The sequence below is a fragment of the Chinchilla lanigera genome, unplaced genomic scaffold, assembly GCF_000276665.1.
Source record: "Chinchilla lanigera isolate Chin_1 unplaced genomic scaffold, ChiLan1.0 scaffold00127, whole genome shotgun sequence".
NCBI classification, from domain to species: Eukaryota; Metazoa; Chordata; class Mammalia; order Rodentia; family Chinchillidae; genus Chinchilla; species Chinchilla lanigera.
The window spans coordinates 771,246-784,202 of NW_004955528.1; the positions used below are offsets into that span (position 1 = coordinate 771,246).

Here is a 12,957-nt window from a genome sequence, read left to right on the forward strand (position 1 = left end):
TGATGCTGCCGCAGAGGATGGCAGGCTGCATGCCGCACGCCTGGACCGGCCCCTCTTCGAGGTGGGCCACTCCTGGTGGTAGAAAGGAGAGCCAAGGTGGGCCCCAGGCCACGCATGGAGGGGCTGGGCCCTCTTCTTCTGCTGTCACTTGGCTCTGCTGAGGTCATGGTGTGACACGTGTTGTGCACAGTGTCTGGAGATTGGCGGAAGAGTCCTTTCCGTCCTGCAGCTGCCAGCCGGGGCCCGTCACTCCCAGGCTGCCTGGCTTCACGAGTAAGACCTATGGCACAGAGCTTGTGTTCAGCTTATGGAGAATATTACCTGCAGAAATAATCCACTCCCTCCCCCAGAACCAACCCAGATTAAACAGACGGAGGCTGAAGCGACCTTGCAAGCAGAATGATCCCTGGGCATAGCCCTGGCCCTGGGTTGAGCTTTGGCTTGCAGATTGCGGCAGGGTTGTTGGCTAAGTCAATCTGCCACTGGAAAATTACACAGAAAAGAAAAATTCCATTCAGAATTTGTTTCTTTAGCAAACACTTCCTTTACAAAACTGTGCTCTGCTGGCGTGGCACTGATCAAAACGAGCGTCCGTCAGTACAGGCCCAGTGGGAGGCCTACTCTGTGAAGTGAAGACAAGAGGTCAGAAGGCAAGTGGCTCCCTTTGGGAGCCCCTCCTGCCTCTGGGATTGTGTCCTTGGGCCTGAAGGACCTTCAGCAGGACAGGTGCTCAGCCTTCCCGGAGTCCCCACCAAGAGGATGTGGAGACCCAGGGCAAGGGGTCCGGGGCGGGGGCGGACCCTGGGTGGGCACTGAGGGAGGTGCTGTGTGGGGCCTGTCCCGCAGGCAGGTGGTGCTGACATTCTTGTCTCTCTGTTTGAAGGAAGGAGCCTCAGCCGGAGCCGTCGCCCAGGTCAGTCCCTCCTGCCTCCAGCTGCCTTGGCGTGTCTGCCGCGTGCACACCCTCCGGTCCTGCTCCCTCTGTGTGTGCACTGCAAGTTGTGAGGCGAGGGCTGCCGTGTGGGCCCCGTGTGCGCTTCCGTGTGTGAGCGTGTGGCTGTGTCCACGACATCCTCCCAGGGCTTTGGACTCACTCTGCAGCACTGTGGGTCTGGGCAGCTGGGGGCTTCCTGGGTGCACCCCTTCCTACCCGAGTCTCCAACCTCCCAGGAGATGCTGAGGCCGGGGATTTCCACTAGATGTGCAGCTAGTGTGAGCTGAGTCCGTAGGTGAAAATTCCTAGCGGGTGGGCCCTCCTGCCACTCTGGGCTGGGCCGGAAGGGCCGGATGCCCGTGGAGGGGCCTTCAGTCTCTTGAGTGAGGCCGAGTGAGAGTCACCTGTCCTTGGGAGTAGGACGCCCTCTCCCCAGTCCCTGGTGGAGACTCTGACGTCACCCTGTCCCCCTTGCTGAGGTCAAGGCTAGCTGAGGGGCCATGGGGGCCTTAGCTTGGTCCTTTCCCTGCCATCTGCTGGCCCTGAGGTGCTGTGTGCTCAGGCAAGTTAGATGGGCTCATAGGGCCAGCGCTGCTGCAGGAGGGAAGGCCAAGGAGCCAGCTGCTGTTCCCCTAGTGCTGGAAAGAAAATAGAGATCATTTCACAACCGTCCAGTCTAATGTGCTGCAGCCCCCAAGCATCCTTGCTAAGCTCCTGAGATCCTCTGAGTGAGGATGTATCCCTCCAGCCCAGCCCAGCACCCTGTCCACATGTTGCAGAGTAACTCTGACACCAGACCTCGCGTCTGACTCGGACGCCTGCCTGCCTCCCTCATGGCTCCTGGACTATAGGGTGACCCACATGGCCAGGCGGGGAAAGAGAGCTGGGCAGAGCCCATCGTCCGTCCGTCTGAGAAGGACTTGACCTTTCACTCATGAAATCCCATGAAAGGGTAACAATAGCTGGAGCTATTACTGAAACTATTGGCAACGTCTCAGCCCAAAATCAGCTGAACAACCAATGGCTGAAAACCCCTCAAAGAGGATGAGAAAACTAACTTTGGAGCTAGAGAGGTGGAACAGCCCATGGCAGTGCTGGCCAGTGTGTGACCTCGTGTTGCCGGTGACCAATGGGCAAAGGAGAGCGCCAGCCCCACCTGGCCCTGGTTGGGGCGAAAGGGGAATGGGGTCCTCAGCCTCACTGTGGGGGCCTCCCATAAAGAGGGGCCACCCATTCTCACTGTCACCACCAGTGTGGCTGCCCTCCCCTTGCCCAGTGCGGCAGTGGCCTAACGGAGCAGCCCTGTGCCCCTTGGTCAGGGCCACTGGGGCCCAGCTCCGATCTGCTTGGTGGGGCTGGGGGCCTCTCCGCCCCCTCTGCTGCCCACCCAGCGCCCCACCCTCCTGGAGCAGTTTTCCCTGCTCCTGGCCCTTGGGGTTTCTCCAGCTTGTTGCCGTAGCTTTAGCCTCCTCCGCGCGATTCTTTCTCAGCCTTTCTCTCTCTCTCTCTCCCTCTCCTGCCCCCATTTGGAAAATCTTGCTGCCCCCAAGTGCTTTTAATCACTGTCACTGCCCTTCTCGGGCCCCTTTCTCGTCTGCTCTGTCTTTTGGGATGAGGTGCTGACCCTGAAAGCAGGACTCAAGGTGAGGACCCACGGGAGCCCCCAGCTCTCTGGTATGTTCCGTGGCTCCCCTGCTCCCTGTCCCCGCCACTCCTTTGTCTTCCCCGCGTGGCGTGTTGGTGGTCCCTTCCTGCCTGTGCCTCCCACGCCCTTCCCGGAGGGCCAGTGTCCACCAGGCTGGCCCTTCTGGGATGCTCTGGGGTGAGGTGCTCAGCTGGGGCAGCTGATTCGGGCCTCCTCCCTTGGGAGGGGCTCTAGGGGCTGTTTCTGTCAAGGAGGACCACCCACCTGTCCCCTAGCACACACCTGCTGGCCAGGTGATAGAGGGTGGTGTCTCTGTCCCCCTTCCTGGGGCAGCCACAGCCCCTCTTTAACACCTAGCACATAGCAGGTGTGCAGGACATTGCTCTTTTACCTAGGTAACAAGTAGCAGGTGGACCTGTCCCTGGGCTGCCCAGTGGGAGGCCTACTCTGCAGTGTTAAGGGGTGTTTATCTCCCTAGGGCCCCTGCTGGCCCCAAGTCTCAGTCAGTCTAGTGGGAGCTGGTGGCCGAGTCTCTGCCTGTCTTTGAATGCAGAGCCCTGCCTTACCCTGGCATGGTTCCAGCTGGCATCATCCATCGTGGGCAGGTGGGTGGTGTGGACGCAGGGACCCTCTCTCAGCTGCTGCAGATGCTCCGGGTCCTGGCTCAGGACATGGGCACAAGGTGGCCAGCCCCCAGCTGGCTGGAATCCTCAGCTCCAGCAGGACCCATGTGACTGGGCTCGAGTCTTTTGGAGGCCTGCACAGGTGTCTGGGGTGGGCAGCTGGGGCAGGGGCGGGGCTCCAGCGCTGCTCCGGTGTGTCTCCTGTGGCCTCGACTGCTCTGACCTGTCCTCTGTAGTCCCTCCCCCCTCCTCACTGCCCCTCCTATGCCTGGAGGAGCCCCGCCTAGCTTCGCCCTCCGGCCTGTGGGCCTCCTGTGTGCAGGGGAGGCATGTGCGTGTTTGGTGCCCGTCTGTCCTGTCTGGTCTTGGTCAGTGTCTGTGGGCATCTCTGTCCCCCATGGAAGAAGCCCCCGTGGGCTTGCAGGCTCCTTCCTGGGGCCTTGAGGTCTGCCTGGCTGATGGGGATGGGAAAAGACCTGGTGTCTGCTTCAAGCCCCAGGGAATGGACACTGATGGTCCTGCTGGCTTGAGTCGGGGGTCTTGGGCACCCGCCAAGCAGTGGGGTTGTTTGGGGCGGTTGGTGCTCAGTTAGAAAGTGAGGGGCCCTCGGTCAGCAGCCCTGGGCCCGACAGTGCAGCTGTCCAGCCATCCTCCATCGTAGAATTGGGCTTCAGGATTCCAGGAGGGGTTCCTGGGGTGCAGTGACATTGCTGGGGTCAAAACTGGGGATCTTTACGGGTGCTGCGAACCAAAGACCTCCTTCATCCTTCTTCAGGGGGTGGTGGTGAGGACCCCTGAAAGCCCATGGTTCTGTGTTCAAGCCTGAAGCCCTGAGAGCTGAGTCTCTACTAGCTCAGCAGGTCTGGTGCAGCTGGGGTAAAGTTAGGCAGGGTTTCCGGGGACAGCTGGAGCTGCTGATCACTGTGGCTGCCCCAGGGGCCAGATCCCTGGGGCTTGGCCAGTGGCGGCTCCACTGAGTTAAGCCAGCTCATCTGGCCCAGCTTTACTTAGTCCTGTTTCCCCAAAGTGCCTGGGGAGCCTGTTTATCTGCTACAAAAGCAAACCCCGTGTGGAGCTGGGCCGCAACCTGCGTGTACCCAGGGATGAGAGCCCAGGGCTCCCGGGCAGCAGAGTGGTCTCCAGGAACAGCCCTGCTCATTCACCAAATATTCTGCACAGTGTGTCCTTTGTGCCTAAGTGGGGAGCTCTGTGGAGAACGTGTAGCAAGGAGCCTGAGTTTTTAAACAAACGTGTGGCCTGGCATGGTGGCACACACCAGTAATCCCAGCACTCGGGAGGCTGAGGCAGGAGGATCGTTGCAAGTTCGAGACCAGCCTGGGCTACAAAGTGAGCTCAAGGCCAGCCTGAACTGCCTACTAAGACCCTGTCCCAAAAAGACAAAAAAACAAAACAAAACAAAAGCAAACAAACGTGTGAAGGACACAGAACACTGAACCTGTCCTTCCTGGAGCTGGATTCAGGGTCCGTTGTACACAGTGGGTTCGTTGGGTGCAGTTTGAGAAATGCTGCCCCAGAGGAACTGGCTGCAAAAAGGGCTGGGAAGGACTGGAGGGAAGTGATGGGTTTTTGTATTGCTGCTTACTGTTTTTATTTGTATTTAAAACATACATGACCTAATGCAGAATCAGACCTCCAGGTGAGGTCTGGGGTCAAACCTCTGGTGAGGTTCTGGGGCAGCAGCATTGCCGACTCTTTTCTCAAGGCCGGGCGTGAAAGTGGCCTCACCAAGACTGCGATGGGCTGGCTCTGGCAAGAGTCCTCTTCAGTCCAGGCACCCCGAGCTTTCTCCTTAGCCACCCCCAGTTAGGGGCAGACTTTACCCACTGGGTGGACTGAGGCCCACTTATAGCCAAGCGACAGGCTGGTTTGGCGACACCTTGATGACTGGTTTGAACGTTAAGCTGCACATGTTTTCTTCCTAAAAGGTGCATGCTTCACAGCAGTTACTTCTGGGTCGTATCTGTCCGGAATCAGCCTTTGCAAAGTCTTAGCCCATGTATTATTTTTGTTGTTGTTGGCATGAATATAGCAAAAAATAATACATCTTTTAAGACGTGGACTCCACCTCTGGCTTTGGAAGGAAAAGGTATTTTTGGAGGAAAAAAAACAGAATCTTTTTCTCCAAAAATAGGAAACTATTTTCTTTTCCAGGCTGTGGAAGACTTTTGTGCATCCCCTCTGGCTGTCCTTGCTGGGACGCAAACTCCACAGCCGAGGGACTGTGAGCCCAGCCTACCTGGTGGCGGTGTCTCAGTGCACCCGCTGTCCGGCGGGTCCTGTCTGGCCCCCAGCCCTGGACTAACTGTGCTCTCCTCGTTTCCAGTAAAGGCAGACCGTGCCGAGGGTGCCTGTGTGGATGCTGCCCTGGACACTCTAGGTACCACGCAACGCTCGCACGGACTGACGCCCGCTGCACGCTCCCGCCCTCCTTGCTTACTAGAGGTTCCAGATGAGCCGGCCGGTGCCCGCTCGTGGCCTGGCCTCCTCCCTCCACACCAAAGTGCCCCTGCTGCTTCTGCTGCTGATGCAGGGCGCCAGCCAGAGCCCCGTTTTATTGCTATGGAAACAGGACACTGCCCTTTGGGGAGCGGCTCCTCCAGGGCTGGTCAGTCTGGCACCTCTACTAGGCACTGAGGGCCACCCTTAGCCAGCGCCTCACCACAGGAGGCAGCGCGGTGTGCTCGGGTGCCGGGCTCCTGAGACACCCCAGCCCCAAGCCTGAGGCCGTGGCTCCCCCTCTTACAGGCCTGGTTTAGGGCGGACTGGAAACAGGATGGCGGGAAGGCCCCCACCCGACCCTTTGCACCTTGACCACACCTGCCCGTCCCGTCTGCTGTTGGGTGTGGAGGCCTCTGTCGTGCTTGCTCTGGGGCCCTGCCTCTGAGTGCCCCCCAGCGCTGTCCAGCACGGGTAGGCCGCGCCCAGCGCCCGTGGGTGGGAGCTCACCTGGCCCTGTGCATGCTGTGAGTTGGGGCCCAGCAGCATGCTGGACCTCTGCATCTGTGCATGCTCCGGACCCTGCTCCGCCAGGAGAGGGGCTTGCAGGGTCGGCCCCGCCCCGGGGCCTCTCCGATGCCTGTCTTCTGAGTCAGGCACTTGTTGGGGAGCCTGCTGCAGCACCAGAAAGGGAAGTTCCCTGCTCGGGCCCTGGCTGCAGCTGTCCTGATTGCCTTGCCAGCATCTGTGTCCAGGGTGCTTCTGGCCACAGTCTGAATACTTGGGTAGAGGGCTGATGTCAGGCTGCTTGGGGACTAGAAAGGAATGGGAGTGTGGATCAGGAAGAGCCCTGCCTAGCTCTGCCCTCCATGTGCATTCTTACGGAATGTCCCCTTGCTCTGCCTGGGCGTTGTTGGCCCAGTGTGGGCTGGGCAGCTCCCTGTAGATCCGGCTCCCTGCATTGCTGAGCTGGTCCCTCGCGTGCTGGCCAGGCTGAGGCCCATCTCATGGCACCTCCCCATTTGGATTTCACCCTGGGAGAGCGATGGGCAGGGGAAAGGCTGCCCCTCTATTCTGCCTGAGCTTGCTCCTCCCTTGTAAATGCCAAATCGACCCGACCTGTACACAAGAGGTGGCTCTGCCGCAGACTCTCACCGGGGCGAGCAGGGAAGCTCTCCAGGGCCCCTCTTGTGTCTGCTTTGTCTTTGGCTTGGAGGTAAGGGAAGCTGCAAGGCCACGCTGCCATCTGGCCCTGCAGCTGAGGGACGCCTGGCTGAGGACTGACTCCCCCTGCAGGCTTCCGTGGGAGTGGAGCCCTAGAGCTGGGGACAGCAGAGTCACCGCCAAAGCCCTGGCTGCTTCCTGGCAACTCTGCCTCTGCCAGGGCCCCAGGTGACCCCCGCATGGGTCTGAGGCCCTGGCTCAGCTGGCCAGTGCTTATCATGGCAGACTGTAGGACGTCCTGCTAGGAGGTAGGGGCAGTCTGCTTGGGGCTCCTCTCCTGGAGGGGCTTGCAGAATTCACTTCCAGTCCCCTTCATGCAGCTCTGGAGACTTGGGGCTCTTGCCTTCTTGGCCAGGCTTGGGCTGGTGGCCGAGCATTTGACCGTGGCAGGACTGTGACATTACCTCTGGTGGGCACCTTTCCTAACTGTGAACCCTCAGCGCCACGCATCCCCAGGAGCTCTAAGAGCAGGCGACCTTTCGACGGGATTCAGGCCAGCCAACCCGGTTCACTGCACAGTGTGCTTCAGAAGGAAGTGGTGGGCTCACCTTGTCTCCTGTCTGTCATTGCTGAGGATGGAGGAGTGGAAGTGAGGCCTTGAGTGATATTAGAAAGTTTCCCACGTGTGCTAGAGCCTGTCTCAGGACGGGCTGGGAGGGCCCTGATCTTGCATCTGAAATGGTCATGTGATGGAGGAGGAGCCCATAGGAAAACAGGGCATTCCAGAAGCTGGCATCCCCCTGAGCTGGGCAAGGCCACCACAGCCCTTAGCAGGCAGCCCCAGTGTTTAGGGTCTCCACTGGGATGGGAGCAAGATCACCCGGACTCAAGGTGTCCCTGGCTCCCGTCCACCAGCATTCCAAGCAAGCAGATGCTGCTGCCCCTGGTGCTCACGGGACGCAGAACACCATGTGGTCCCTCACCCTCCCTCTCAGGAGGCTTCCATGCCCAGACCACTGCCCCCATGGGCTTCTATCGTGGTCTTTCCCTCTTTCAGAGACCCAGTAGGCACAGACAGTCTCTGAAGTTGCCTGCTTCCTTGGGGTGCGGTGGAGACAGGACTTGGCTCTGTCCCTTGTGTCCAGGATGGGTGACAGCACCGTGGCTGTCTCTGTGGTGTTCCTCTGCGCTGTCTGCTCAATGTGTCCCTCCAGCTATGGGTCCTGGGAGGGGCTGCCGTGTTGGAGGTGGCTGGGTGTCTGAGACCTTACTGAGGGACACTGGGCATTGGGACTTCCTCTTGGAGGGACTTCTGAGACCCACCAGGCCTCTCTGACTCGGGGACTGATCTCTGGCCCTGCCTGGAAGCTGTCACGGGAAGTCTGTGGTTCCTGAGTGGCTGGTGTGAGTGGCTGTCCAGTTCTCAAGACACCTGCTGCTTTCTGGGGTGATGGTGGAGTCACAAGTGGGAGGAGCCAGGCCAGACCCAGGCCTGATTTCCCAGACAGACTTGGGGTGAGCCATAGGCTCTCCTTGGTCCTGCTGCCTGGAGGACAGTGGAGCTGGTGAGCTTGCGGTGTCAGCCGCATCTCCATGTTACCAAGAAACACAGGGACAAGGGAAGCCTGAGGAAACAGAGCCTGTGCTGGAAAGAGCCGTGGGGTGAAAGCATAGTCTTGTAGCCACCTCCTCTTGTCTGGGGCAAGGGCCTGCGACAGCTGAGGTGCCTCTTCCCACTGTCCCGGCAGAAGCAGGGATGTTTTGTTAGCCAGACTCATCCCTGGGAGGGTCACACATGACAATGGGCCACGCTGTGCAGCAGCCCGTGGGAGGCCAGGCGGCTCCCAGGGCTTGTCAGAAAGGCTGCTGCAGCGGGACAGGCCCTGGCTGCAGCCCTAGCCTCTCCTGGCTCTGGGGCAGGAGGTGCAGACAGGGTGGGCCGGGCAGCTAGACGGACTGCCAGGAAAGCAGCCGGCCTGACCGGTACAGATGGAAGGTTCTTGGCAAGAGCCCAAGCTCTTGTGTTCAGTGTCACGCTGCAGGGGCTGGCAAGACGGTGTGGAGAGGGCTTGGCCCCTTGTGGTGCTTGTGGAGTGGTCTTCAAGTCTGGCCATAACCTCCCAGGCATGGCCGGGCTCTGGCCGCACCTGGGTGGCTGCTCCGTCCCCGCCCTGCACTCACCCCAGCAGCTGCTCCGAGGCCCCTGCCTGGTTGGTTACTCTTTGGATTTGTGTCTCCCCCGTGTCTTGTGGGGCACCACTGGCCGTGAGCAGACACGGACCGTGCTATTTCCAGAGTGACTTCTCTTGCTGTTTTTCTGTGTGTGTCTGTCTGTCCACCCGTCTGTCGGTCGGTTCTCGTGGGAGCAGTCAGAAGGTCAGTTTGAAAGATCGTGTCTTCTCCAGCCCCCGAGGCGTGGCTGCCAAGGGGAAGGGGTCTCCCCAGGCCCAGCCGGTCCGGCGGTCGCCCAGCGCTGACCAGAGCCTCGAGGACAGTCCAAGCAAGGTGCCCAAGAGCTGGAGCTTCGGGGACCGCAGCCGTGCACGCCAGGCTTTCCGCATCAAGGGCGCCGCGTCCCGGCAGAACTCAGAAGGTGAGGCCAGTGCAGTGCTGCTGTCCCTGATGCCAGGCAGCCGCCAGGGGATGGCCGTCAGCACCTGGTTATGGGGCACCTGTGGTGGCCTCTTGGAGCAGGGTGTCTCCCGTCTTGCTTTTCTTTGAGTCAAAATTCACATAAAAGGAAACATTCTGGGGGCACCATTCAGGGGCTGCATGCATCCAGTGTTTGCGCCATCATCTCTGCCTCGTCATTTTTTGGCTGAACAATATCCTGAGTTGGGTGGCCGTCACTGTGTCCAGCTGCTTGTTTGTCACAGGGATGTTCTTTTAAACCCTCACAGTGGCCACTCCCCGGGGCTGCAGAGACTCCGTGCTCCGCCTGGGAGTGTCTGCTCATGGTCTGTGCTTCCTTCCACCCAGAAGCAAGTCTCCCCGGAGAGGACATTGTGGAGGACAACAAGAGCTGTAACTGCGAGTTTGTGACTGAGGACCTGACCCCTGGCCTGAAAGTCAGCATCAGAGCTGTGTGGTGAGGAGCCCTGCCTGGCTCAGGGGAGGTGGGACAGCCCTCAGGGCTGTTTGCTGCGGGTCCACAGTGCCAGGGGACGACTGCCCTGGGAAAAGGCAGAGCTGGGCATGCTGGGGTCCCTGGCAGGCTTGATCTGCAGTGCTTCTTCATGGGAAGCTCTGTGGCTGGCCAACTCCCTTTTCAGAAGGGCAAGGAGCCCATGAGGGGCTGGCTGGGCAGCCCCTGTCTGTTCCCAGTCTCAGGGGAGTCTGTTGGTGGACAGCCAGGTCTCCCACACTGGCCAGCCCAGGTGGACAAGGGTCCGTCTGAGGGGCCAAGCCCTGAGAGTGGCTGATGTCAGGGAAGTGGGGACCCAGGTGAGGGGCATAGTCATCTTGTGGGTGTTACTCCTCCCGGGGCTTCTGCCTCAGAGATGCTCGGAGGGACCAACTGGTGGACACTGGGTCTGGCCAGCTGGGCTTTGGCTGGACAGTCTCTGGCCTGGAGCTCAGAGCTTCTCTTGTCCCCTACAGTGTCATGCGGTTCCTGGTGTCCAAGCGGAAGTTCAAGGAGAGCCTGCGGCCGTATGATGTGATGGATGTCATTGAGCAGTACTCAGCTGGACACCTGGACATGCTGTCACGCATCAAGAGCCTGCAGTCCAGGCAAGAGCCCCTCTCCACTGCTGGCTGGTGTGGGAGGGTGGTACCCCGGCCTGTGGGGGAGGATGTGCAGGGCAGGGGCCGTGCTCAGGGCTGGGACCTCCTCCCACCCGTGTTGGCTTCTGGTCAGCTTTCTGCCGTGTCTTCACGCAGTGTGTCTTTAATATTTCTCGTCTCTCCCTTCTCTCCCCACCCACTTGCACTGTGGCGGGCAAGTGTGTGTATGTGTGTGTGTGCTCACGCATATATGCACATGTGTGTTAATGTGCTTGTGAGTGGGTCTCTGAATGTGTGCACACACATATATGTGTAAGTGCATGTGTGTGTGCACATGTGTGTCCATGCATGTGCGTATGATGTGTGTGGGTGTGTGCACATGCACCTGTGTGCTGTGCTGTGTATGCACACAAGGGAATCAATGCATACACATGTATGTGTACACATGTGCACATGTGTGTGCATGTGTGTTGGGAATGGAGTGTTTCTATTCAGAGCTGAAGCCACAGCTGGGCCCTGCTGGGCAGCAGTTGTGCTTCCTGCAGTGCTTCTTCCAGAACACAAGTTGTGGGCCCTGTGGGTCCTGCTGGGGTGAAGCGGAAGGTGCAGGGGGTAGAGCAGTAGCTGATCCCTCTAGCTCTCCTGTGTGAGCACTGGCTTGCTCTTTCCAGAATCAGGTGTGCATGTACCATACACACACAGGTAAGGCCCTGAGCACATGCACTCACACAGTGCACTCCCCATGTGCAGCTGTGTATGCATGTGCACACACATAGACTCAAGTCCGTGACCGTGCTCTGGCCTGGTCCCCACACACAGGCCCGCACCAGGAGAACACGCACACGTGTGTTGTGGTGCCTGTTGGGAGCCACGAGACTGTCAGGAGCCTCTCTGGCTCCAGGGGCAGGGAAGGGGCCTCTCAGGCCTCCCGGGGCTGGGCAGGGGGTGTCTGCCGTCTCTCCCCGAGCTTGGGCTGTGGGCTCGCCAGCCCAGCAGGACAGAGGCTGGGCTTGGGGAGTGGGGAGAGAGACGCCTGCCCACCTCGCCTGTCCCCACGACCCCTCCAGCTCAGCAGGGTCTTCCATCCTGCGTTTCCCCTCTATCCCTGTTCTGTCTGGAAAGTGGACAAAATGGGCTGCCCCCTCAGTCAGCATGCTGCCACTGTCCGGTGGCTCTGTTGCTGGCGCCCTCTTGGGACTGTGCTCCCAGCCTCCCTGGCTGCACCCTGAGCACCTGAGTGCTCTGCGGCCTGGCCCAGCACGGGCTCAGTGCTGGGTTGAACACTTGGCTTGGCACTCAGGAAGGGCCTGGCAAGCCCAGGGTGAGCGGGTGGGTCAGCCGCTGCCTGCTGAGAGCCACTGTTGTGCAGCTGGGTCGTCCCCGTTTCTGTGTGTTTCAGCCACTCCCTCTCGAGGTGCTTCACGGTACATTTTGCTGCTGTCTCTTTTCTTGTTTATGCTGCCAGGATAGATATGATTGTGGGCCCCCCACCCCCTTCAACTCCCCGGCACAAGAAGTACCCCACCAAAGGACCCACGGCCCCTCCGAGAGAGTCACCCCAGTACTCACCTAGGTTAGGACACAGCACCTCTTCCCAGCCTGTCTGTGAAAGGCCAGCCCCTTCGCTCCAGGCCACATGACGGCGGCCCTCGCACCGTTCTTTCCCAGACAGCGGCGCGTGCAGGTGTTCTCTTCCTAGTGACGCTGCTAGGGGGAAGGCTTCTCAGCAGGGCCCTTCCGAGGCCCTGCAGTCCTCTGGACACAGGATCCTTTGCATGGGTGTTCTCGTGGTCCCCAGCTGCAGGCCGGGTGGCTTTGGGCGGAAGCAGAAGGTATCGGTGGCCACCAAGGTATCGTTTGCCCAGCTGCAGATGCACCCCCCAAGGCTGAGGCCCTCCGTGGTCCCCCGGACACCGACTCAGGTCATAATTAGTATTGCTGATAAGGAGGATGGTAGGACCCCCACTCCCAGCACCGGCACCAGCTAATGGGCAGAATTGGGGACCAGGGCACAGCCAGTGGTGCAGCAGGCTCTTCAGTGGTTAACCCAGACTTTCCAAGCCTTTTGGGGCCATCAGATAACTGTCCCCTTCCTGCAGCAAGCCTGACGGGCCAGGAAGAGCAGAGCCCCCAGAGCAGGTAGGGGAAGGGCAGGCTCCGGCCCTGGCTGGCAGCACGGGGCAGTGGGGTAAATGGTGCCTGGTGAGCTGGCAGGTGTGGCCTCTGCCTGCCCCCTAGGGGCAGGGCTGCTGCCCAGGAGGCCAAGGGGTCACCCAGTGGCTCTTCCCAGGAGACAGGGCTCCCAGGGAACAGGTGGGGCTGCGTTTGACCCTTCCCTTGCAGGGCCACCCAGCAGTGCCTGGAGGCCACCCCAAGGGGCTGTCCAGGAGAAGGTGGCTGGACATCAG

At 60.0% G+C, this 12,957-nt stretch overlaps 1 protein-coding gene across 11 annotated transcripts in view; it reads left to right on the forward strand.

The window, feature by feature from the left end:
* Positions 1 to 12,957, forward strand: part of Kcnq2 (potassium channel, voltage gated KQT-like subfamily Q, member 2) — a 55,470-nt gene that overhangs the window by 33,830 nt on the left and 8,683 nt on the right. For 2 of the 11 annotated variants that reach the window (XM_005409965.2, XM_005409966.2), the window contains 6 exons: positions 884 to 913; positions 5,547 to 5,600; positions 9,193 to 9,416; positions 9,803 to 9,911; positions 10,424 to 10,555; positions 12,015 to 12,122. In XM_005409965.2, the coding sequence (XP_005410022.1) occupies positions 884 to 913; positions 5,547 to 5,600; positions 9,193 to 9,416; positions 9,803 to 9,911; positions 10,424 to 10,555; positions 12,015 to 12,122 (657 nt within the window). The remainder of the gene's footprint in view (positions 1 to 883; positions 914 to 5,546; positions 5,601 to 9,192; positions 9,417 to 9,802; positions 9,912 to 10,423; positions 10,556 to 12,014; positions 12,123 to 12,957) is intronic. The other 9 variants (XM_005409967.2, XM_005409968.2, XM_005409969.2 and 6 more) reach the window with 6 other exon arrangements.